This window comes from Salmo trutta, chromosome 38, assembly GCF_901001165.1.
Source record: "Salmo trutta chromosome 38, fSalTru1.1, whole genome shotgun sequence".
In the NCBI taxonomy this organism is placed as follows: domain Eukaryota; kingdom Metazoa; phylum Chordata; class Actinopteri; order Salmoniformes; family Salmonidae; genus Salmo; species Salmo trutta.
This window is the reverse complement of record NC_042994.1, coordinates 18,046,120-18,071,896: the sequence shown is the minus strand read 5'-3', so window position 1 is coordinate 18,071,896 and position 25,777 is coordinate 18,046,120. Positions and strand designations below refer to the sequence as shown.

General features: G+C 42.0%; 1 protein-coding gene and 1 pseudogene across 1 annotated transcript; both read left to right on the top strand.

Moving 5' to 3' along the window:
• The first annotated feature begins 13,211 nt into the window (after nucleotides 1-13,211).
• On the top strand, nucleotides 13,212-22,307 carry LOC115177986 (extensin-1-like). Its single transcript, XM_029738999.1, has 4 exons — nucleotides 13,212-14,295; nucleotides 15,402-15,452; nucleotides 15,829-15,876; nucleotides 22,189-22,307. The coding sequence occupies exons 1-4, from the start codon at nucleotides 13,212-13,214 to the stop codon at nucleotides 22,305-22,307; spliced, it is 1,302 nt and encodes a 433-aa protein (XP_029594859.1).
• Nucleotides 22,308-22,381: 74 nt separating this feature from the next.
• Nucleotides 22,382-23,670, top strand: LOC115177978 (vitrin-like; annotated as a pseudogene).
• The last annotated feature ends 2,107 nt before the right edge of the window (nucleotides 23,671-25,777 follow it).

Sequence of the window (25,777 nt, the reverse complement as noted above, 5' to 3'; positions counted from 1 at the left end):
GCCACTCCCGGGTGGTAAGGGTAGGAAACAACATCTCCACCCCGCTGATCCTCAACACTGGGGCCCCACAAGGGTGTGTTCTCAGCCCTCTCCTGTACTCCCTGTTCACCCATGATTGCGTGGCCATGCACGCCTCCAACTCAATCATCAAGTTTGCAGACGACACTACAGTGGTAGGCTTGATTACCAACAACGACAAGACGGCCTACAGGGAGGAGGTGAGGGCATTCTGAGTGTGGTGTCAGGAAAATAACTTGACACGCAATGTCAACAAAACAAAGGAGATGATTGTGGACTTCAGGAAACAGCAGAGGGAGCACCCCCCCTATCCACATCGACGGAACAGTAGTGGAGAAGGTGGAAAGTTTTAAGTTCCTTGGTGTACACATCACAGACAAACTGAAATGGTCCACCCACCCAGACAGCATGGTGAAGAAGGTGCAACAGCGCCTCTTCAACCTCAGGAGGCTGAAGAAATTTGGTTTGTCACCGAAAACACTCACAAACTTTTACAGATGCACAATCGAGAGCATCTTGTCGGGCTGTATCACCACCTGGTACGACAACTGCTCCGCCCACTACCGTAAGGCTCTCCAGAGGGTGCTGTGAGGTCTGCACAACGCATTACTGGGGACAAACTACCTGCCCTCCAGGACACCTACACCACCCGATGTCACAGGAAGGCCAAAAAGATCATCATGGACAAAAACCACCCGAGCCACTGCCTGTTCATCCCGATATCATCCAGAAGGCGAGGTCAGTACAGGTGCATCAAAGCTGGGACCGAGAGACTGAAAAGCAGCTTCTATCTCAAGGCCATCAGACTGTTAAACAGCCATCACTAACATTGAGTGGCTGCTGCCAACATACTGACTCAAATCTCTAGCCACTTTAATAATAAAAAAATTGATGGAATAAATGTATCACTAGTCACTTTAAACAATGGCAATTTATATAATGTTTACGTACCCTACAATACTCATCTCATACGTATATACTGTACTCTATACCATCTACTGCATCTTGCCTATGCTGCACGGCCATCGCTCATCCATATATGTACATATTCTTAATCATTCCTTTACACTTGTGTGTTTAAGGTAGTAGTTGTGAAATTGTTAGATTACTTGTTAGATATTACTGCACGGTCGGAACTAGAAGCACAAACATTTCCCTACACTCGCATTAACATCTGCTAGCCATGCGTATGTGACCAATAACATTTTATTTTATTTGATTTAAAAGAACACCGCCATATAATAAGGTTGCTGTTAGGCATGTTTTAACTGATTGGATAAAGTAAACATTCCAGTGTGCTTTTGAATCTGGTGAACTCAACATGCTGATTTCCAGCATTATCTGCTTTAATAGCTCTTCTTATAAAAAATAATATAGGCCTACATGACTTGACAGACCGAAAAACATTAACTTATACGCCACTGTATCAAAACATGTGAGGTTGAGTCTTTACTTTGACAAAGGAATAATGTGGTTTACCTATTTTTTTTCTTATTCTTTGTTTATTCAGAGAAAACCCAATGAGGCAAGAGCCTCATTCCCATCGATGCCTTGATCACAACAATACAGCAACCAATACAATGTAAAACAAAACAGCAATCAATCCAAAACACAACATTTATGAAAAACTGTTACAGTCCTCAGCTACTAGGTCCTCAATCAACACTCTAAACTGCCCGAGCGGCACTAGAACATCTAATTGTAATGAGTTTTGCAAATTGCATTAACTAATTCGGTGGAGACCCAAGGAACCTCAAGAGTTAACCAACCCTGTGAACGGGTTTGGTAACTCGTGTTTTTATACTTCAACAACGAAGTTAGGTAAATCAGAAGCTAGTAGAGCTACAGTTGAAGTCGGAAGTTTACATACACTTAGGTTGGAGTCATTAAAACCAACCACTCCACAAATTTCTTGTTAACAAAACTATAGTTTTGGCAAGTCGGTTAGGACATCTACTTTGTGCATGACACAAGAAATTTCTCCAACAATTGTTTACAGACCGATTATTTCACTTAAAATCCACTGTATCACAATTCCAGTGGGTCAGAAGTTTACATACACCAAGTTGACTGTGCCTTTAAACAGCTTGGAAAATTCCAGAAAATGATGTCATGGGTTTAGAAGCTTCTGATAGGCTAATTGACATAATTTGAGTCAATTGGAGGTGTACCTGTGGATGTATTTCAAGGCCTACCTTCAAACTCAGTGCCTCTTTGCTTGATATCATGGGAAAAGCAAAATAAATCAGCCAAGACCTCAGAAGAAACCATGTCAGAAATTGTTCAAAACTGAGTTTAAATGTATTTGGCTAAGGAGTTTGTAAACTTCTGACTTCAACTGTATATACTGTAGGGAAATCTAGGATTGTATTGGTCTGTAAGGACACTTGCAAAGACCTAATGGCTTTTTGACAGGTACCAGGGCAGAAGATAAAGTACATGGCTGTGTGGCTGTCCCTGATGTCACATGGACCTTTCACACCTTGCCTCTGCATGAGTAACCTCTATCTCATTCACTGTCTCCCTGGCATTCTACAGCAGTAGAGCCGTACATAAACATACATCTTTAGCATCATGTCTCCCTGCTTCCAAGTCACGTACAGTTGAAGTCAGAAGTTTACCTTCATCTTAGGCAAATACATTTAAACTCAGTTTTTCAGAATTCCTAACATTTAATCCTTTTACAAATCCCCTGTCCCCAGTTAGGATCACCACTTTATTTTAAGAATGTGAAATGTCAGAATAGTTGTAGAGAGAATGATTTATTTCAGCTTTTATTTCTTTCATCACATTCCCAGTGGGTCAGAAGTGAACATACACTCAATTAGTATTTGGTAGCATTGCCTTTAAAATGTTTAACTTGGGTCAAACGTTTCAGGTAGCCTTCCACAAGCTTCCCACAATAAGTTGGGTGAATTTTGGCCAATTCCTCCTGACAGAGCTGGTGTAACCGAGTCAGGTTTGTAGGCCTCCTTGCTTGCACACGCTTTTTCAGTTCTGCCCACACATTTTCTATAGGATTGAGGTCAGGGCTTTGTGATGGCCACTCCAATACCTTGACTTTGTTGTCCTTATTAAGCCATTTGCAGCAACTTTGAAAGTATGTTTGGGGCCATTTGCGACCAAACTTTAACTTCCTGACTGATGTCTTGAGATGTTGCTTCAATATATCCACATAATTTTCTTCCTTCATGATGCCATCTACTTTGTGAAGTGCACCAGTCCCTCCTGCAGCAAAGCACCCCCACAACATGATGCTGCCACCCCCGTGCATCACGGTTGGGATGATGTTCTTCGCCTTGCAAGCCTCCCCCTTTTTCCTCCAAACATAACGATGGTCATTATGGCCAAACAGTTAAATGTTTATTTCATCAGACCAGAGGACATTTCTCCAAAAAGTACGATCTTTGTCCCCATGTGCAGTTGCAAACCGTAGTCTGGCTTTTTTATGGTGGTTTAGGAGCAGTGGCTTCTTCCTTGCTGAGTGGCCTTTCAGGTTTTGTCGATATAGGACTCGTTTTACTGTGGATTTAGATACTTTTGTACCTGTTTCCTCCAGCATCTTCACAAGGTCCTTTGCTGTTGTTCTGGGATTGATTTGCACTTTTCACATCAAAGTACGTTCATCTCTAGGAGACAGAACGCGTCTCCTTCCTGAGGGGTGTGATGGCTGCGTGGTCCCATGGTGTTTACACTTGCGTACTATTGTTTGTACAGATGAACGTGGTACCTTCAGGCGTTTGGAAATTGCTCCCAAGGTAAACCAGACTTGTGGAGGTCTACAATGTTTTTCTGAGGTCTTGGCTGATTTCTTCTGATTTTCCCATGACGTCAAGCAAAGAGGCACTGAGTTTGAAGGTAGGCCTTGAAATACATCCACAGGTACACCTCCAATTGACTCAAATGATGTCAATTAGCCTATCAGAAGCTTCTAAACCCATGACATCATTTTCTGGAATTTTCCAAGCTGTTTAAAGGCACGGCCAACTTAGTGTATGTAAACGTCTGACCCACTGGAATTGTGATACAGTGAATTATAAGTGAAATAATCTGTCTGTAAACAATTGTTGGAGAAATTACTTGTGTCATGCACAAAGTAGATGTCCTAATCGATTTGCCAAAACTATAGTTTGTTAACAAGAAATTTGTGGAGTGGTTGAAAAACGAGTTTTCATGACTCCAACCTAAGTGTGTGTAAACTTCCAACTTCAACTATACGTCACAGCAGTGACAAATAGCACTTGCCACTTAGAATAACAGTCAGTGTTATCAACAATTTGGATACTTATCCTCCATTGAATATGAATATACTTCTATAGGATGGATGCTAAAGTGTATAGTCTGGCTGGGTTCATATATTTTAACAAACTCCCCTTTACCAGGGTTTAAATATACCGTTTCTTTGTGTGCTAAAAAAACAGTGGGCTGGAAGGCTTTCACCAATATAATTTTTTTTTAACAATCATGGGGTGCCCATATTCATATCAGTGCTTATGGGTGTGGGCACACAGCTGGCCACCTCCGCAGTTTGAACCCTGTCAAAACTGTTCACTCTGCAGATACACTAGACTGTTCCTGCTTTCTGTGATTCCTGAAATGGGGAAAAGAAGAGTGGTCATTACTACAATTCTTCAAAACTTTCCATTTCTGTAGACACGCAATGTACGTAAACCTGTATACGCTTTATGCCATAATTCAGTAGAATGCAAACAGACTCCAGTCCACCTCAGGTCTTCAAGCATTATTTTGCCTGATATTGGAGCTTGCTGTAATGTCTGCAACAAACAATTTACTAGTCCAGACCACAGTTAAATTAAGATTGTTTCTGTGGGGATATTACATCACTTGCGTCGTGAGTAGTCGTGACATGTTCTTTCTCCAACCCACATATCGGTTCAACTGAAGAGGTTCCAAACCGCCTTGGACCTGTTTCAACTCTGCAGTGGTGATGTACAGGACAGTCCTCAGCTCTGTTTGTGTCTGTAGGTGTCCTTTCTGAAATCACATTACCCGTTTAATCTCCTCAATCACCATACATTACAGATTACAGGACCACACACAGAAAGCTTTGAACCAAATGCGGCCGGTTGAATTGAATTTAGTCTGATCTGTTGGGGGTTCAGTGGGAGTTGAAGCAGGTGATCAACCTGTTTAAACTTATATTAGAGAGAAGAAAAATAGGGCCTATATTGAAGGGTTGTACATTAACCAGCTGTTACTTAGCATTTTAGGTGAAGCGTCGCTGCCACCTTAGCCATAAATCGACATATTTCACACACAGCATATGATTATAGTGAAATTTGCCTTAAAACTCAGTGACAACAGCAGTAATGTGCACATTTGATTGATTTCCAACACATGTAAATACTCATTGTACATATTCATTATGGCCCTAAAACCTCCACGTGTTTAAACAAAGTTTACTCACAAATATTCCATTGACATTGGTTGATTAAACTGAAATTGCAACCAACTTTCTATGGCTTGTTTAAAAAATAGCGATATTTTGGAGAGGATTTCATTTTTAAATAACCAAAAGTGGGAGGTTGTAATCTGAATAAAGGGAAAAAGCCATTCTTGAACATGGGGTGAGACATTCATAGTTCGGATTTAAGTATAACTTTTGTATGACTGACGCCTTTAGTGAGAGGTATAATGCTTTAATATTTAATAATTTCTGCCCTCCAAATTCATATACATTTATATAAATTGGCCCATTTAATTTTGTCTGCCTTGCTGTTCCAAATAAAATTGAATATTCTTTGCTCATATAATTTAAAAAACAGGTCACTAGGTGTAGGCAAGTCCATAAGCAAATAAGTAAACTAGGATATGACTAAAGAGTTAATCAGGGAAATTTTTACACAAATAGACAGGTATTTTCCATGTTTCCATGGTAGCAAGATCTTATCTATTTTTGCTAACTTTCTATTAACATGTATTGTAATGAGATAATTTCTTTCTTTCCGGATATGTATACCGAGTATGTACACATCACTGTCAAACCATTTTATTGGTAATCTACACGGTAATGTAAAAGTTTTTTTTTTTTAGATCCAATACGTAATATAGTACAATTACCATAATTTGGTTCTAATCCGGAGAGGTATATAAACCTCTCTATATAAAGCTATATAAACCTGTGGAGGGATCCAAATTGTGGATTCAAAAGGAAACAATCATCAGCGTACAATGACACCTTTGTTTTTAAGCCCTGGATTTCTAACACCTCAATATTATTGTTGGATCTGATTTTAATAGCTAACATTTTGATGACCATAATAAATTGATATGCCTACAGTGGATAACCTTGTTTTACTCCTCTTGACAGTTGAACTCTTTCTGAGAAGTAGCCATTATTTACTCTTTCACAGATAGGGTTACTATACATAACTTTAAGCTATTTTATAAGAGATTCTCCAAAATTGAAATATTCCAGGCATTTTATATATAAATTCCAGTCGTACTTTATCAAAGCCTTTTCAAAGTCCGCTATCAGTACCAGGCCAGGTTTCCCAGATCTTTCATAGTGTTCTATTGTTTTCAATACTTGTTGTATACTATCTCCACTTTATCATCCATGTAGAAAACCTGTTTGATTAGGATGAATAATTTCCGACAATACCTTTTTAATTCAATGCGCTATGCATTTTGCTAGAATTTTTGCATTTCAACTAGGGATGCACGATATATCGGTAAGCATATCGGAATCGGCTGATATTAGCTAAAAATGCCAACATTGGCATCGGCCCGATGTCTAGTTTAACGCCGATGTGCAAAACCTATTTCAAAGCTGACGTGCATACCTATATAACGTAGGTAGATGACGTAATGTCTCCACGAAAAATATAGCGCCACACATGCAACACAGCATTCCTAACCTAGCCCACAAGGGCTGCGGTTCAAATTCATAAAAGACACACCCTCATCCACTTACCCTCGCCTTATGACCATCTTGGAGGGTGGTCCAAATGATTAGCCAAGCAAGGGATGTTTGTAACGTAAGCCCCTCAGCCCTCGTTTTTAGTCGAGTGTGCAAGTGTACAATTATGTTCACTCCGGGGTCTGAAACTCCCCATAATTCAATTTGCGACGATTGTACATCCGCTAAGAAAAGTCAGCCAAAACTTTAAAAACAACATCAATGGAGAAGTCAACATACAAGTGTAAGTAAAAACGAATGTAAAAAGGTTAGAAATTGTGCTACTAATGCACATGACGGCACAAACACATCTCGTAAAAGTAAATATGTTTTTGTTTGGTTAGCTTTTGGAAATTGTAGAAATAAAATAAGAAGTTCCAGCTAGGCAGTTTAACGTTAGTTACCAAATTAATTTGCTCACTATCATACAGTAGGTGTATATTAATAATTATATAGTTAATATAAGTAGACATGCAATCATAATTGACTATAGCGCATATAAAGCACCGGTGACTGAAAACACAATCCTCGCGGGATGAACGACTGACGAATTTCCGGGCAAGGGCCGGTCCATTTAAAAATCATTCCTTCCTCCCTCGCCATGCAAGTGTATACTCGTCAAACGTCATGATACGTCATCAGAACTGTCCACTTAATTTGAGGGCTGAGGGGATAGGTTATGTGTTTTAAGTGTTTGGACTGCAGCTAATGTCTGCTGTGTGGATCGAGCAGTCTACAAGTCGAGCAGTCATTTGAAAGAGTAAGAAAATTTCAGCGAGACAACTCAAAGGCGAAATCCATTAATGCCAAGATAATGGTTTTCATTGCCCTTGACAAATCAACCGTTCTCTGTCGTGGATGATGTTGGCTTTCGCTGACTGGACGAGCACCGGTACACACTTCCAAGTAGCCGCTATTTTTCAGATGTTGCCCTACCAGAGTTACACAGCATCCATGAGCTACTTGCTATGGGTGTCACTGCTATTAGCTTCACGACTCACATTTGGACCAGCAATGTCAGCCCCATGAGAATTATGAGTCTAGTGGGTGGACGAGGATTTCGTACTGTGGAAAGACATATTGCATGCTCACGAATGTGCTGGTTCTCATACCGCTGCTGCCATTTCAATGGCATTTGAGAACATGCTTGAAACTTGGAAACATGAACACTCCTAGCTCCATTTGAACAACTGACTCGAGAAATAAGCTCAACTGCAGCAGACGTGATACCCTGTCATGGCATTGAAACGCCTGCTCAACAAAAATGGCAACACAGACCGTCGGGTTAACTTGGAAAAGTACGCTACTTGAGGTTTTGAACAAGCGATTCGGTGGCATTCTCTTTGAGCCACTACTGTGTCGCCACCATGCTCGATGCTAGGTACAAGGACCACTACTTTGCTGAAGACAAGAAACAGGGTTTACGTGAAATGTTACAGGCACAGCTGGACAAGATGGAAACGGACACAGTGACAGTGTTCACCGAGGAAGAGAGACCACAGACAGACAGACAGAGCTGAAACTTCATTGCTTGACATGTATGATGAAATCCTGGTTGAGACTGAATAAATGAACAACGAAACAGCACACCAAGTAAGTGAAAGAAATGGGTTGTGATTATGTTTTACAGGTTATGGGGACAAACGTAAATGCCAACAAAATAACTATTTGGTCAGGGTGTGTGTGTTTCAACTATTTAACTGTACTAGAATGCTTAAAAGGCCGCAAAAATGTTGAATATCAGTTATCAGTATTGTTATTTTTTGGCAAGGAAGATATATCGGATATCGGTATCGGTCAAGAATTTCATATCGGGGCATCCCTAATCACAAAACTGAATTGTAAGGGGCCTCCAATTTTTTAAATGGACTAGATATTTATATTTACCACTTGGATTCTGTTTCAGTAATAATTAAATAAGACCTTATTTTTGGTAGCATTTCTATGTTGAAGATAAAAAAATATTTGGTACATTTCCCCCCATTTCCATCCAGTTCTCTATGTTTTTTATAATATATTACACTCAATCTTTCTTGAATAAGTTCCTCAATTTCTTTTAGTTTTTCATCTAAATGATTCTGTGCCTTTATGGTACAGTTTTTATTGCCATCTATCTGTACTGTTAGTCATTCCATTTCCTTTGTTAATATGGACTCTTTTGACCTAAATTGCTTTTGTTTTAGAGCTGAGTACTGAATTGCATGGCCTCTAAAGGCACATTTAAAAGTGTCCCATACAGTAAGGGGATCTGCTGTACCTACTGTATGTGATGTCAGAAAAAGTCAGTTATAAAATCTTCTGTCCTAGTTAAAAACAAGTTATCATCCAATAGGCTTTGATACATTTTCAATATCCTCGCCCACGTGGAAATTCTGTAAGAGTAATGTATGTGGCAATTATTTGATGGTCAGACTGCATTCTGTCCCCTATCAACACTTCTAAAACGTTTGGTGCCAGCGAGAATGTAAGTAGTTAAGAGGAAAGTAGTCAAGACGACTAGGTTGATTGAGCCTCCGCCATGTAAACTCAGCAAAAAAGAAACGTTCTCTCACTGTCAACTGCGTTTGTTTTCAGCAAACTTAACATGTGTAAACATTTGTACGAACATAACAAGATTCAAAAACTGAGACATAAACTGAACAAGTTCCACAGACATGTGACTAACAGAAATGGAATAATGTGTCCCTGAACAAAAGGGGGGGTCAAAATCAAAAGTAACAGTCAGTATCTGGTGTGGCCACCAGCTGCATTAAGTACTGCAGTGCATCTCCTCATGGACTGCACCAGATTTGCCAGTTCTTGCTGTGAGATGTTACCCCACTCTTCCACCAAGGCACCTGCAAGTTCCCAGACATTTCTGGGGGGGAATGGCCCTAGCTCTCCCCCTCCGATCCAACAGGTCCCAGACGTGCTCAATGGGATTGAGATCCGGGCTCTTCGCTGGCCATGGCAGAACACTGACATTCCTGTCTTGCAGGAAATCACGGACAGAACGAGCAGTATGGCTGATGGCATTGTGATGCTGGAGGGTCATGTCAGGATGAGCCTGCAGGAAGGGTACCACATGAGGGAGTAGGATGTCTTCCCTGTAACGCACAGCATTGAGATTGCCTGCAATGACAACAAGCTCAGTCCGATGATGCTGTGACACACCGCCCCAGACCAAGATGGACCCTCCACCTCGATCCTGCTCCAGAGTACAAGCCTCTGTGTAATGCTCATTCCTTCAACAATAAATGTGAATCCGACCATCACCCCTGGTGAGACAGAACCGCGACTCGTCAATGAAGAGCACTTTTTGCCAGTCCTGTCTGGTCCAGCGACGGTGGGTTTGTACCATAGGCGACGTTGTTGCCGGTGATGTCTGGTGAGGACCTGCCTTACAACAGGCCTACAAGTTCTCAGTCTAGCCTCTCTCAGCCTATTGTGGACAGTCTGAGCACTGATGTAGGGATTGTGTGTTCCTGGTGAAACGTGGGCAGTTGTTGTTGCCATCCTGTACCTGTCCCGCAGGTGTGATGTTCGGATGTACTGATCCTGTGCAGGTGTTGTTACACGTGGTCTGCCACTGCGAGGACGATCAGCTGTCCGTCCTGTCTCCCTGTAGCACTGTCTTAGGCGTCTCACAGTATGGACATTGCAATTTATTACCCTGGCCACATCTGCAGTCCTCATGCCTCCTTGCAGCATGCCTAAGGCACGTTCACGCAGATGAGCAGGGACCCTGGGCATCTTTCTTTTGGTGTTTTTCAGAGTCAGTAGAAATGCCTCTTTAGTGTTTTAAGTTTTCACAACTGTGACCTTAATTGCCTACCGTCTGTTAGCTGTTAGTGTCTTAACGACCGTTCCACAAGTGCATGCTCATTAATTGTTTGTGGTTCATTGAACAAGCATGGGAAACAGTGTTTAAACCCTTTACAATGAAGATCTGTGAGGTTATTTTGGATTTTTACGAATTATCTTTGAAAGACAGGGTCCTGAGAAAGGAACGTTTTATTTTTTGCTGAGTTTATATCTCACTAGGTCAGGATTCCATTGACATTAATTAGGTATGTATCTCAAGCCAAGATTATGTCAGCAGAGTACCCAGCCAGAAATAATCAGACACCCATTTTTCAAGCTAGCATATAATGTCACAAAAACCCAGAAGACAGCTAAATGCAGCACTAACCTTTGATGATCTTCATCAGATGACACACCTAGGACATTATGTTATACAATACATGCATGTTTTGTTCAATCAAGTTCATATTTATATCAAAAACCAGCTTTTTACATTAGCATGTGACGTTCAGAACTAGCATACCCCCGCAAACTTCCGGCGAATTTACTAACAATTTACTAAATTACTCACGATAAACGTTCACAATAAGCATAACAATTATTTTAAGAATTATAGATACAGAACTCCTCTATGTACTGGATATGTCCGATTTTAAAATAGCCCGGCATCACAGGGCTAGCTATTTAGACACCCAGCAAGTTTAGCCTTCACCAAACTCCGATTTACTATTAGAAAAGTTTGATTACCTTTCCTGTTCTTCGTCAGAATGCACTCCCAGGACTTCTACTTCAATAACAAATGTTGGTTTGGTCCCAAATAATCCATAGTTATGTTCCAACAGCGGCGTTTTGTTCGTGCGTTCAAGACACTATCCGAATGGTAAATAAGGGTCACGCGCACGGCGCATTTCGTGACAAAAGATTTCTAAATATTTCATTACCGTACTTCGAAGCACGTCAACCGCTGTTTAAAATCAATTTTTATGCCATTTTTCTCGTAAAAAAGCGATAATATTCCGACCGGGAATCTGCAATTAGGTAAACAGACGAAAGAAAATACAGCATGGGGTCGACTCGGGCACGCGCCTAAGCCCTTTGTCCTCTGATCGGCCACTTGGCAAAGGCGATAATGTGTTTCAGCCAGAGGCTGCCTCGACATCGTTCAGCTTTTTCCCGGGCTCTGAGAGCCTATGGGAGCCGTAGGAAGTGTCACGTTACAGCTAAGATCCTGAGTCTTCAATAAACAGAGGCAAGAACAACAACACCTTGTCAGACAGGCCACTTCCTGCATGAAATCTTCTCAGGTTTTTGCCTGCCATATGAGTTCTGTTATACTCACAGACACCATTCAAACAGTTTTAGAAACTTTAGGGTGTTTTCTATCCAAAGCCAATATTATATGCATATTCTAGTTACTGGGCAGGAGTAGTAACCAGATTAAATCGGGTACGTTTTTTATCCGGCCGTGTAAATACTGCCCCCTAGCCCTAACAGGTTAAACTGCTTCCGTGGTGGCCCAAATCCTAATGAGTTAATTGTTACATGATTAATTAAATTGAGTAACAATGAAACATAGTTGATTCGATACATAACAGTCATCAGATTAATGAAAGTCATGTCACGACAACACTATTCTTGATTAAATGAGTATTCAACCCCCTGAGTCAATACATGTTAGAATCACCTTCGGCAGAGATAACAGCTGTGAGTATTTCTGGGTAAATCTCTAAGAGTTTTCCATACCTGGATTGTGCAATATTTGCTCATTATTCTTTTTTAATGTTCTTCAAGCTCTATCAAATTGGTTGTTGATCATTGCTAGACAATCATTTTCAGGTCATGCCATAGATTTTCAAGAAGTTTTAAGTGAAAACTGGACCACTCAGGAACATTCACAGACTTCTTGGTAAGCAACTCCAATGTAGATTTTGCCTTATGTTTTAGGTTATTGTCCTGCTGAAAGGTGAACCCATCTCCCTGTGTCTGGTGGAAAGCAGACTGAACCAAGTTTTCCTGTAGGATTTTGCCTGTGCTTAGCTCCATTCCGTTCCTTTTTATCCTGACATACTCCCCAGTCCTTAACGATTACAAGCATACACATAACATGATGCAGCCACCACTATACTTGAACATATGGAGAGTGGTACACTGTAATGTGTTGTATTGGATTTGACACAAACATAACAGTTTGTATTCAGGACAAAAAGCGAATTGCTTGCCAAATGTTTTGCAGGGTTACTTTAGTTGTTGTTAAGTTGTTGCAAACAGGATGCATGTTGTGGAATATTTTTATTCTGTACAGGTTTCCTTCTTTTCACTTTGTCAATGAGGTTATTATTGTGGATTAACTATACTGAACAATCCATTACCCAATAAATTACTGGGAGCTTATATAGAGAGTGTGCGGCCCTCTTTATTTTTCATAGCCTACAGTTTACTTGCCGTTGGTCAGCACCTCTACACAAAAAATACATCTGACAACCCTCCTATGTCCAGCTATGACAACCCTCCTATGTCCAGCTATGACAACCCTCCCATGTCCAGCTATGACAACCCTCCCATGTCCAGCTATGACAACCCTCCCATGTCCAGCTATGACAACCCTCCCATGTCCAGCTATGACAACCCTCCCATGTCCAGCTATGACAACCCTCCCATGTCCAGCTATGACAACCCTCCCATGTCCAGCTATGACAACCCTCCCATGTCCAGCTATGACAACCCTCCCATGTCCAGCTATGACAACCCTCCCATGTCCAGCTATGACAACCCTCCCATGTCCAGCTATGACAACCCTTCCATGTCCAGCTATGACAACCCTCCCATGTCCAGCTATGACAACCCTCCCATGTCCAGCTATGACAACCCTTCCATGTCCAGCTATGACAACCCTCCCATGTCCAGCTATGACAACCCTCCCATGTCCAGCTATGACAACCCTCCCATTTCCAGCTATGACAACCCTCCCATTTCCAGCTATGACAACCCTCCCATTTCCAGCTATGACAACCCTCCCATTTCCAGCTATGACAACCCTCCCATGTCCAGCTATGACAACCCTCCCATGTCCAGCTATGACAACCCTCCCATGTCCAGCTATGACAACCCTCCCATGTCCAGCTATGACAACCCTCCCATTTCCAGCTATGACAACCCTCCCATTTCCAGCTATGACAACCCTCCCATTTCCAGCTATGACAACCCTCCCATGTCCAGCTATGACAACCCTCCCATTTCCAGCTATGACAACCCTCCCATGTCCAGCTATGACAACCCTCCCATTTCCAGCTATGACAACCCTCCCATTTCCAGCTATGACAACCCTCCCATGTCCAGCTATGACAACCCTCCCATTTCCAGCTATGACAACCCTCCCATGTCCAGCTATGACAACCCTCCCATTTCCAGCTATGACAACCCTCCCATTTCCAGCTATGACAACCCTCCCATTTCCAGCTATGACAACCCTCCCATGTCCAGCTATGACAACCCTCCCATGTCCAGCTATGACAACCCTCCCATCTCCACCTATGATAGGCCTCCTTTTGTTTTCAACAAACCAGAGGATTATGGTACAATCTAAGTATCTAACAAAGTAACACATATTTGTGGTTGTGGTAGTTTATTTCAATGAAAAAGTACACTAATATAGCTTTGTTGATCACTGAAAAACAATATTTTTGGTAGTCTCTTTTCCATACAGATTATACAATGAAAGACTGGCCTCTGCCTCTTTATCTATACCCTGACTGGTTCACTCACCGGGGATGTGACTCTGGTAAAAAACAAACAAACAAACAAACAAACAAACACACACACACACACACACACACACTTAATGTTAATATATGTCTTACTGATTTGTAAGAGTGCAAAAGTGACAAGGTGGAAACTTATCCAGTAAGTTGCTATGAAGGAGAAGAGATGCGGAGGCTATTCACTGCATTTGGTGCTGTGACATTTAAACAAATCATATACTGTACATACAATAAATACAAAGAAACAGGTGTTTGAGTGCTTATGTTGTTTGAGTACTCATTTTACATGTTTTTTATTTATTTAATTTTTTAAAAACATTTTACAAAGGAAAAAATTATGATCCTGTAGTGCAAAACCAAAGAACTCTCTTCTCTGAGTATCAGCTTTGGCCTTTTTACCCCGGACGACTCGGTACGTCCACTGACCTGTCATTCAATGACACATGAATGTATACTTTCAGAATATGTATGGCTCTCATGGTTATACTAACTATATACTAACAACTGTGTCTATTTCATTTTTGGCATTCCCTTTCTCATAGATTTTGATTAATATTACTGACACTGGTCAAGAAGAGAACAGTTATGACGATAGAATAGAATTTGTTGTATTTCAACCGAAATGCATATTTTTACTGTCACAATAACCTACACACAAATGCACACACTCACACACAGTATTGGGATTCGAACCGTGACTCTAATCTCAAGGCTCTAGATTTGGGAAAGACTCATTGAGAGTAGTCCGGTTTCATTTCAGCCGCTGCGGCTGCCTCAAGAAAACAGGAGGTCTGGAGGACCTTCTCTGAGTCCAACCATGAGACTGGTAAGAACTCCAACATCTGACGATCACTGTAGGATGAACTTGCTGAACGGGAGCTCCTGTATGTATTACGACAGTAAATCTAATCTTCTCTCAGGTGTCCTCTCACAAGATCAAGGTCCTGAGGTTATTCCTAAAGGAGACCCAAGTAGGTACACATGATCGACATCTCTCAATGTTATCTCGTGTGATAAAGTCTTTCTATCAGGGGAAAAAGCTGGATGTTTTTACCGAAGTCAAGCTCGTTAGTCACAAATGTTTTTAAATAGCATTTTTGTTGAAGAAATTCAGGAATCAACATGTTTTTTGGGTACGTTTTCTCCAGTTTAGAGGTTATCAAATGTGACTCTGACTGCTGTCATTGACGTAAACAGACTATTGTTGTTAGGTGTTAAATGATGTCAGCTGTTGCCGTCGACTGTTGTCGACTGGTGTTAAACCTTATATTTAAGAACAAATGTCTATTAAATGTTATGTCGTCATTTGTTTATTGGTAAAATGACTTGACCTTGGGTTGTCTCCAGGCTGCATGGTGGACATCGCCTTTCTGATTGACGGCAGCGGGAACGTGGGTGGGCGACGCTTTCAGATCCAGAAATACTTCCTGTTCGAGGTGTTACGGGTTATCAATGTGGGCGTAAGGAATTGGACAAAATACTGGGATAGAGGGCAAGAGGGGGGATTGCTAAAGTGGTTGGAGAAAGGAGGACAGGAAAAGAACAAAATAAGATGGGGCAGAAGAAAGAACAAAATAGGTAGTGCTGTTTGGCAGCTGACAGACAGGCACTACTAATGCATCCCAAATGGCACCTTATTCTTTATATAACGTTAGGGCACTGCTTTTGATCAGAGCCCTATGTGCTCTGGTCAAAAGTTGTGCACTACGTAGTGAATAGGGTGCCTTTTGGGAAGCACACTAGGCCACTCATCCATCTCCTAGGCTTTGATTGGGTGTCAACGTGTCAAAGCTAACTGAAAAGGGACCAAGGTGAGGTACTTACTTCCATGTAGTCTACAAACTACTCATAATCACTACAGCACTACTCCCCTTAGGGCTGTCAAACAGACTTCAAACAGACCCCTATGGGCCCTGGTCAAAAGTAGAGCGCTACATAGAGAATAGGGTGCCATTTGGGACACACACCGGGCCTCCTCCTTCACCATCATGCTTAATGAACATCCTGAGAGAGAGACATTTTCGACAGATGTAGTGATGGATAATGATGGGGGGGGGGATAATTTATTTTGTTGTCACCACCAGACTAACTGTGCTACCTCCCTTTTCCCCTCAACCAGAAGAGAACAAGAGGAATGTAAGAACAAGATATTTGTTGATGTGGTCATTAGGACATGCGTTCATGCAAACAAAGTAACTTACCCAACTGTAGTCCTGTGTAGCTCAGTTAGTAGATCATGGCGCTTCCAACGCCAGGGTTGTGGGTTTTATTCCCACGTGGGACCAGTATGAAAACCGTAAATATCAACACTGATTCATTTTTGTTCAATAACACCCTGGTGTTGCCAGCACCATGGTCTAACCTACTCAGCCATCTTGCAATGTAAGACACTATTTTAATTGATTCATTATTATAGGTAGGCATTATTAACTTGGTTCAAGTACAGTACAGGTGTGTTTTTCCCAGTGTCAGTTTGGACTGAAGGCACATCTCAACCCCACAGGGATCTTAAATCGGGCTCCCGAGTGACGCAGCGGTCTAAGGCACTGCATCTCAGTGCTTGAGGAGTCACTACAGACACCCTGGTTTGAATCCAGGCTCCATCACAACTGGCCGTGATTGGGAGTCCCATAGGGTGGCGCACAATTGGCCCAGCAGTGTCCGGTTTCTGCCAGCGTAGGCCGTTATTGTAAATAAGAATTTGTTCTTAACTGACTTGGTTAAATAAATACTAATTAAAAAAAATGTAAAGGAGCTATAGAGCATATCATCCAAAAAGGGGGTCACTCCAATGTGGGTGAGTTGCCACATACAGGATTTTGCCACATAAATGACTTATTTGACAATTGAAATCAGGGGCGGAAATCCCGGGGGGACAGGGGGGACACGACCCCCCCATCCTTGGAAAAATATGATTTGTCCCCCCCAATATATCACTGAAACATAACTATGTAATTTAAATAATATTAATAATACGCAATGAAAGCAATTGTGCTGATTATAGACACTTAATAGCGCGTTTTTAAGTTTCAAAAGATTGCGACCCCCCACCCTTTGCCTCACAATGTTTTGATCCACTGCCAGTTCCTTAGTTGGCAAGGTAACAGAGGGGTCGTATCTACTGTCTGAAAGGCACTCAATGAACGTAACTGAAGTGAGGTTAATCCAGTCAATCGCGCACACACACTAGCTGAATATGCAGAGCTAGCGTGCAAATATTAACTATTAAGCTAGCTAGTACCTATTCCATTTATGTGGCCTCGTCAAAGATGGAATCTTTGCTATCGTCAATTTATTCCAAGATCAGCATGCAGATGATGTAAGTTAGTGCTTCAAAGTCCCTGCGATAAGGTTAGCGATAAACTGAAGTCCAAACTGAACAGAACTACACTCTCTTCTACCATTGTCTTAAATATATTTAATGGTCTCGTTGCAAAAGCTAAATTGTCGCAAGGGAACTTTTATTTATTTATTTTATTTCACCTTTATTTAACCCGGGTAGCAAAGATTATAGCAAACACCACTGAAACGGAATTGGTGCTCGCTAGCTTTGCAAATTCAGCTATTGTTGGAAGCCAGCCAATATGAAACAAACTATTAAAATTACAAAAGGTTGCAGCATATGTTGTGTAAATGGTGAACTCATACAGCTGTCAACTCTTGTCATTTTAATCCGTTTCACATTTGCTAGCTACCTTTTAGATCGAAGCCCAAATAGAATGATAAAAGATAAGATGATAGAAGCCCATCTCCTACTGTAAATAACCTAGACACTGTGTATGTGTGTAGCCAGCCAGCCAGCCAGGTACAAAAATGGCAGAAAAATAAAAGACGGACATCAGAGTATTTTTCAGTACACCAAAACTAAAAGTAAGAACCCTAGTAGCCTAATATCTCAAAGACTAGTTGATAAAATGTTCATAAGAAAGAAATGAAATTCTAATGGAAATGTTTCACAATGATGTCATTAGGCAGAGCAGGCAACAGATGGCACACAGACAGCAGAGTTGGGGACAGATATGCAGGGACAGACTGGCAGAGACAGGGAGTCTCAGGTAAGTTTGTTGAGTCTTTGTTTGGCAACATTATGAAAGGTTCTCCATTTTTTGACTTGTAAAATAGGAACATAATTGGAAAATGCCATGGATACCCCCACTCTCAACTTAAACTGGTGACTGAACTAAGATTTGTTAAAGGCAATGGTATTGCTGTTGTGATTAGTTGTGTAGTTTTGGGTACCGGTAGTTAGGAGTACGGCAAACACCTTATTTCTTTGGTTCCTCAATATACATTTACCATATTACAATGTAGGCTATGTGTTACAGCACTACTTTTGGTGTCCCCCTCAGGAATTGCTCTTGAGAAAATGTCATGTAATTGTCCCCTCCAAAGTTGATATCAGATTTTCGCCCCTGATTGAAATATATATATATAAAGCTACTCCAGCCAGAGACAACAATACATGCATAAAAATTATCGAAGATAACCTTGATAAAGCCAAAAGGCATATTTTCATTGTGTGCAACCGGATGGCAAGGTTGACACACATTGGAAAAACAACATGAAAAGTATGGTTTGGGTAGGATGAGTTTCCAGGGATTAGACACAATATGTCTCTTGCAAGAATGCCTTATAAGATTTGTGAAATCCTCCAAACGTTGTTTACTTTGTGAAACAGAGATGTTAGACTTACCAGAGAAACCTTTGATTAAATAACAGCCTTAATCTAAACAAAGAGGCCTCCTTCTCCTTCATCTGCACTTACCGAAAAAAAACACACATGAGAATCGCTTAAAAACATACTGAAAAACAAACCATTGAAAAACGACAATCAAAAGGAATGTACATAACACTATTGTAGAGCTACATAAAACTCATAAAATACGCATATACTCATTAAGATCCATGAGTGACACCAAGCCGGGAGCCAGGGGAGTTGAATTGTCTTCACAGTACTGTGTTAACATTTTTGTTGCCTCTCCAACACTCCCTGCTGTTTTAGCTAATGACTGAAATAAGATTCCTTCCAAGATAAGCAGCCGCATTCAATTGAAAATTGGAGTAAAAAGACTTGGTGCTCCTGTACTGCTTGCCGTGTGGTAGCAGAGAGAACAGTATATGACTTGGGTGACTGGAGTATTTGACAATTTCTTGGGCATTTCTCTGACACCGCCAAGTATATAGGTCCTAGATGGCAGGAATCTTGGCCCCAGGCTGCACACGCACTACCCTCTGTAGCGCCTTATGGTCGGATGCCAAGCAGTTGCCATACCAGGCCGTGATGCAACCGGTCAGGATGCTCTCGATGGGTGCAGCTGTAGAACTGTTTGAGGATCTGGGGACCTATGCCAAATCTTTTCAGTCTCCTGAGGGGAAAAGGTGTTGTCACGACTTTCTTGGTGTGTTTGGACCATGATAGTTTGTTGGTGATGTGGACACCAAGGAACTTGAAACTCTTGACCCGCTCCACTACAGCTCTGTCAATGTGAATGGGGGCGTGTTCCTGCCTCCTTTTTCTGTAGTCCACAATCAACCCCTTTGTCTTGCACACGTTGAGGGAGAGGTTGTTGTCCTGGCACCACAATGCCAGGTCTCTGACCTCGTCTCTATAGGCTGCATCATCGTTGTCGGTGATCACTGTTGTGTCGTCAGCAAACTTAAATGTTGGTGTTAGAGTCGTGCTTGGCCACGCAGTCGTGGGTAAACAGGGAGTACAGGAGGAGACTAAGCACACACCACTGAGGGGCCCCCGTGTTGAGGATCAGCTTGGCAGATGTGTTGTTGCCTACCCTTACCAACTGGTGCGGCCCGTCTGGAAGTCCAGGATCCAGTTGTAGAGGGAGGTGTTTAGTCCCAGGGTCCTTAGCTTAGTGATGAGCTTTGTGGGCACTATGGTGTTGAACGCTGAGCTGTAGTCAATGAACAGCATTCTCAAATAGGTCTTCCTTTTGTCCAGGTGGGAAAGGGCAGTGTGGAGTGCCGTTGAGATTGCGTCATCTGTGGATCTGTTGGGGCGGTATGCGAATTGGAGTCGGTCTAGGGTTTCCAGGATGATGGTGATGTGAGCTATGACCAGTCTTTCAAAGCACTTCATGGCTACCGACGTGAGTGCTACGGGGTGGTAGTCATTTAGGAAGGTTACCTTTGCTTCATTGGGCACAGGGACTACGGTGGTCTGCTTGAAACAGGTAGGCATTATAGACTCGGTCAGGGAGAGGTTGAAAATTGGTCCGCGCATGCTCTGAGTACACATCCTGGTAATCCGTCTGGCCGCGCTGCCTTGTGAATGTTGACCTGTTTAAAGGTCTTGCTCACATCGGCTACGGAGAATGTGATCACACAGTCTTCCGGAACAGCTGGTGCTCTCATGTATGCTTCTGTGATGCTTGCCTCGAAGCGATCATCAAAGGCATTTAGCTCGTCTGGTAGGCTCGTGTCACTGGGCAGCTCGCTGGGTTTCCCTTTGTAGTTCGTAATAGTTTTCAAGACCTGTCACATCCGACGAGCATTGGTGCCGGTGTAGTAGGTTTCAAACTTAGTCTTGTATTGACACTTTGCCTGTTTGATGGTTCATCTGAAGGCATAGTGGGATTTGTTATAAGCGTCCAGATTAGTGTACCGCTCCTTGAAAGCGGCAGCTCTAGCCTTTAGCTTGGTGCTGAAGTTGCCTGTAATCCATGACTTCTGGTTGGGAAATGTACGTATGGTTATTGTGGGGACGACGACGTCGGTGCACTTATTGATGAAGCAGGTGACTGAGGTGGTATACTACCCAATATCATTGGATGAATCCCGGAACATACTCCAGTCTGCGCTAGCAAAATAGCCCTGTAGCATAGCATCCTCGTCATCTGACCACGTCCGTATTGAGTGAGTCACTTGTACTTCCTGGTTTAGTTTTTGCTTGTAAGCAGGAATCTGGAGAATATAATTATGGTCAGATTTGCCAATTGGAGGGTGAGGTAGAGCTTTGTATGCATCTCTGTGTGTGGAGTAAAGGTGGTCAAAAAATGCTTCCCTCTGGTTGCACGTGACAGGCTGGTAGAAATTAGGTAAAACGGATTTAAGTTTGCCTGCATTTAAGTCCCAGGCCACTAGGAGCACCACTTCTGGATGTGCATTTCCTTGTTTGCTTTTGGCCTTATACAGCTCATTGAGTGTGGTCTTAGTGCCAGCATCGGTTTGTGGTGGTAAATAGATGGCTACGAAAAGTATAGATGAAAACTCTCTTGGTAGATAGTGTGGTCTACAGCTTATCATGAGGTACTCTACCGTAGGCTAGCAATACCTCAAGACTTCCTTGATATTAGACATTGCGTACCAGCTGTTATTTATAAAGGACACACACCCCCACCCCTAGTTTTACCAGACCTAGCTGTTCTGTCCTGCCGATGTATATTTTCAGTGTCGTCGTTCAGCCACAACTAAGGGGGAAACATACGATATTACAGTTTTTAATGCTCCATCGGTAGGATAGTCTCGAACGGAGATCATCCAGTTTATTCTCCAGTGATTGCACGTTGTCCAACAGAATACCAATATTACCAAAATATTTGGAATACTCACTCATTGACTGTTCCTGGGACTACCTGAAACAGGGAGGGACTACCTGGACTTGTTCAATAAGAAACGCACATTTTCTTTTTCCGTAGATAAAAAAAAACTGTGTTTTATCGTATCCTAATAAACATGTCTCTGTTGTCCCAGGCAAGGCCTTGGCCCACATTAACGAGCACTACTTTACTTACAGCAACGGTAATCAGGGACAGGCGTTGACGTGGTCCTGGTGGATGGTTGGCCCTCGTACCGCGTGGAGGAAGCTTTAAGGCCTGCCTGGGAGTCAGGTGTCAATGTGTTCCTGGGAACCGTCGAGGGGCTGGACGACGGCGAGAGACCGGACATGGCAGAGTCTGACTTTCAGGACAAGGTGAGAGGTCAAAATGGGCTCTGAAAGAGGAACGAATGGGTCACAGGCTCTGTTCCAATACTTTTATAACTTCCTAAACCTTTTTGAGGTTGTCACTGATCTATATAGAGTTGGGTCAATGAAGCAAGGCAACAGCTTCATTGCTTTCGCCAATCCAACTGTGCAGTCCATTAATCTCTACACAATTCCTTATTGTGTATTGGACAATTTTCCATTCTTTTTGATGAGGAATCTTTCAGTTCATGATTTCAAACCGTTAAACACACTTTAACTGACAACCTCCGTGTTCTCCTTTATCCTCCTTTATATTTTCTCCCTTCCTCAGGTGGTGTGTCGGCCCGGCGTCTTCTTCCTGCTCGTTGTCAGTTGGTTATCCTTACTCTCCACCGTGCTGCCCCTGGTGGAACGCGTGTTCCACTCCCTGCCTGGTGTGCAGCCACACCTGCCTCAATGCCCACGACCTCATCTTCCTATTGGATGGCTCCAGCAGTATGGGCACCGCCCACTTCAACACCCTACTCAAGTTTGTCACCAATGTTACATCGACGTTCGACATCTCTACCATGGACACACGCGTGGCGTTAGTGCAGCACACATATGAGCAGAGGTTGGAGATAGGCCTTGGGGCATATGGTGGAAAGGAGGAGCTGTTGGACGACGTTTGGGGGATAAGCTACTGGAGCGGGGAGACCAGCACAGGGGCGGCCATTGCGTTCACCACATGGGAAGTTTCCGGCCAATTGAACGGGAGTAAGCAGAAGGTCATGGTAGTTATCACTGACGGCGTTCATATGACGACGTCAGGTCCCCTGCTCTGGCCACTCAACAGTTAGGTAAGCAAGGTGAGGAGGAAGGGTCAAGAGGTGATTGGCTAAGACGGAACAATGGGGGGGTGGAAAGTAATTGTAGCAGGGCAGAGGCCCTATTTGAAGACTTTGAAAATACACCTCTCCTTCATTTTTAAGGTCCCATTTGGGTGACTTGAGCAAATGAAAGCAAGGTTTCACTTTCCACATTATTGTTTTCATCTATTTAATGGAGAAAGAAACTGATATATGGTGTGTGTATTGTGTGTGTGAACAGGTGTAATTGCCTACTCCATTGGTTTTGCTTGGGCTTCCCAGGAGCAGCTAGAAGACATAGCCAGCGAGTCAGTCAAGGAGCACTTGTTCTTCATGGAGGACTTTGATGACCTCCATAAGCTGGTGCCCACTATCGTACACAACATCTGTCAAGAGTTCAACTCACAGCCTCAAAACTGAACCCTTAAGTAGAACACACCAAAACAACAGTCATCTGATAGGCTCATAGCCTGTGCCAAAAATGAGAGGACATCGACAACTGGTATAGACCAATTCAAACATTCTTTATTATAAAACAAAACTATTAACTATAAACAAAGAAAAAAGAATGAGGTGTGGAAATGTCATAATGTAGGGTGTATGTAAGGTGCATGGATGCGTGAATATGTGTAAACATGACTGAGTGGAAACTAAATACATCTACAAGGGAACAAACAAAACCGGATCATACTTGGAGGAGCAGGGAGAAAGAGAGAGCAAGCCCAGCGAGGAGCCAGACCAGACAGACCCGAGAGAGGTTAGTGGAGCAGTTGGTTAAATACCCTGAGCCCAGGTGGCTCCAATCACACCAGCTGCCATCACTAACGACCCTCCTCTGCCTGCAGGGTGAACCACCCCTGCACTGCAGAGGAGGAGCCGTGACAGAGTGCAACAGACCAGAATATCAGAAAGCATTTTCTGGTCATCTACTAACGATTCTACATGTTAATTGGCTTCGAAAACAGGCACTGCTCCCTATGACATACCCCACGGCAAAAGTAAGTGATGGAACTGCCCCCTACTGCGCTCGGCTGAGCATCGGTCTGGTGTGTGTAGTCTCTTACACACTGGGAGAAGTACTACATTGTCAACAAATGATACTTACGCACATACCAGTTTATGTATTTAAATAATATACATCTTAGATTTATTTATAAAATACTGTATGTTTAAAAAAAAATTGTTAGGACTTTTGCAAGGTATTAACATTGCTATTGGATTACAATTAATATGTAATATGGGGTACTTAAAATATGAATCAAATACAAATATATTTTCCTATAGGTAGGTATACACTTGAATGGAAAATGTGTGATAATGTTGAATCAATGAAATGCATTATTCTAAAGGTGGGAAACAAATACTACATTACCAGTATGATATACAACATATTCCTTTATTGTTGTTATTGATAAATCTGTCAATCTCCCATCTGAGAAAAAATACAATACATCATGAAAAAAGAATAAACTATAATGACAATAACTATATGTACTGTATGTACAGTCCAATTAGCATATTTATCAAATTCACATCTTAAAAGAATTCTCTATACAACTGGAGGTTAAAAGGGGAATTATTTTTATTTTACAATAGGCAAACTTGGCTTCGCTCAGGACTTTGTGTTTGTTTTCCCATTGGTTATTAATAGGTTCTTTGTTTTGTGTGATCTCGTCTCATACACTTTGTATTGCTTGTAAGCAACAACCCCTGCTGCTCAGAATGGACAAGTGAATTTCAGACGCATATATGAGTCACTATTTAGACTAGAGCATTCTGCTTTAACACTGCCTACCAGAGTACGATAATTCTTTGTTCAAATCCTAGTTCTTGTCCGACTCCTGGTTCTGGAGGACCACTGTTTGCTTGGTTATTATTATTATTATTATTCCAATTGATGACCGTATGCAGTCATGATAGACACAGTCTCAAAAACGACAGCTCAATCAAAACTGATTTGGAGAAAACTAGTATTTAAAGTGGTTCTCTACGACCAAAAAAACACAAACAAAACACTAGCCTATGTTCAGCCCTCATTATTCTGTCATGGACATACAGCCCATTAAAAGACATGAAATGAGAGCCAACCTGCTGAAATATGGGTTTTCCACATTGTGAGCAGCAGGGGGCCCTATACTAACTCCTCTTTTGTTCAACTACTCAGTGTTGTGATGAGACTACTGTACGTTTACCACGACAAGGGCACCATACATACTGACTCCATTTCACATCACCATGTTTAGCCACTCAATATACTGTGTTAATAAATATCTTTTTTTTTCATACTTTAAAACTGTACACGTTTTTGTTCTCTCCCTTACATTGTCTAAAATTACCTGACACCAAAGTAAATAAAAAAAAGAAAAAATATCTTTGTACAACAAAAGCACACCGAATTCCCCACAGATTTTGATCCATCCTCGTCATTCAACAGTCCTCATTTTCGAGACCAAAGCATTTGGTAGATAGCGAAATCCTAATCTCTCACTGTTCAACTGCAGATGAGACAACTTGGAGAATAAATGAC

Excerpts from the sequence above, each read along its gene's own strand:
- LOC115177986 (XM_029738999.1), top strand. The coding sequence starts at position 13,212 with ATGTCCAGCTATGACAACCCTCCTATGTCCAGCTATGACAACCCTCCC. Across the intron at positions 14,296-15,401 it reads CAACAAACCAGAGGATTATG|GTGTCCTCTCACAAGATCAA; the intron begins GTACAATCTAAG and ends ATCTTCTCTCAG. Across the intron at positions 15,453-15,828 it reads TATTCCTAAAGGAGACCCAA|GCTGCATGGTGGACATCGCC; the intron begins GTAGGTACACAT and ends GGTTGTCTCCAG.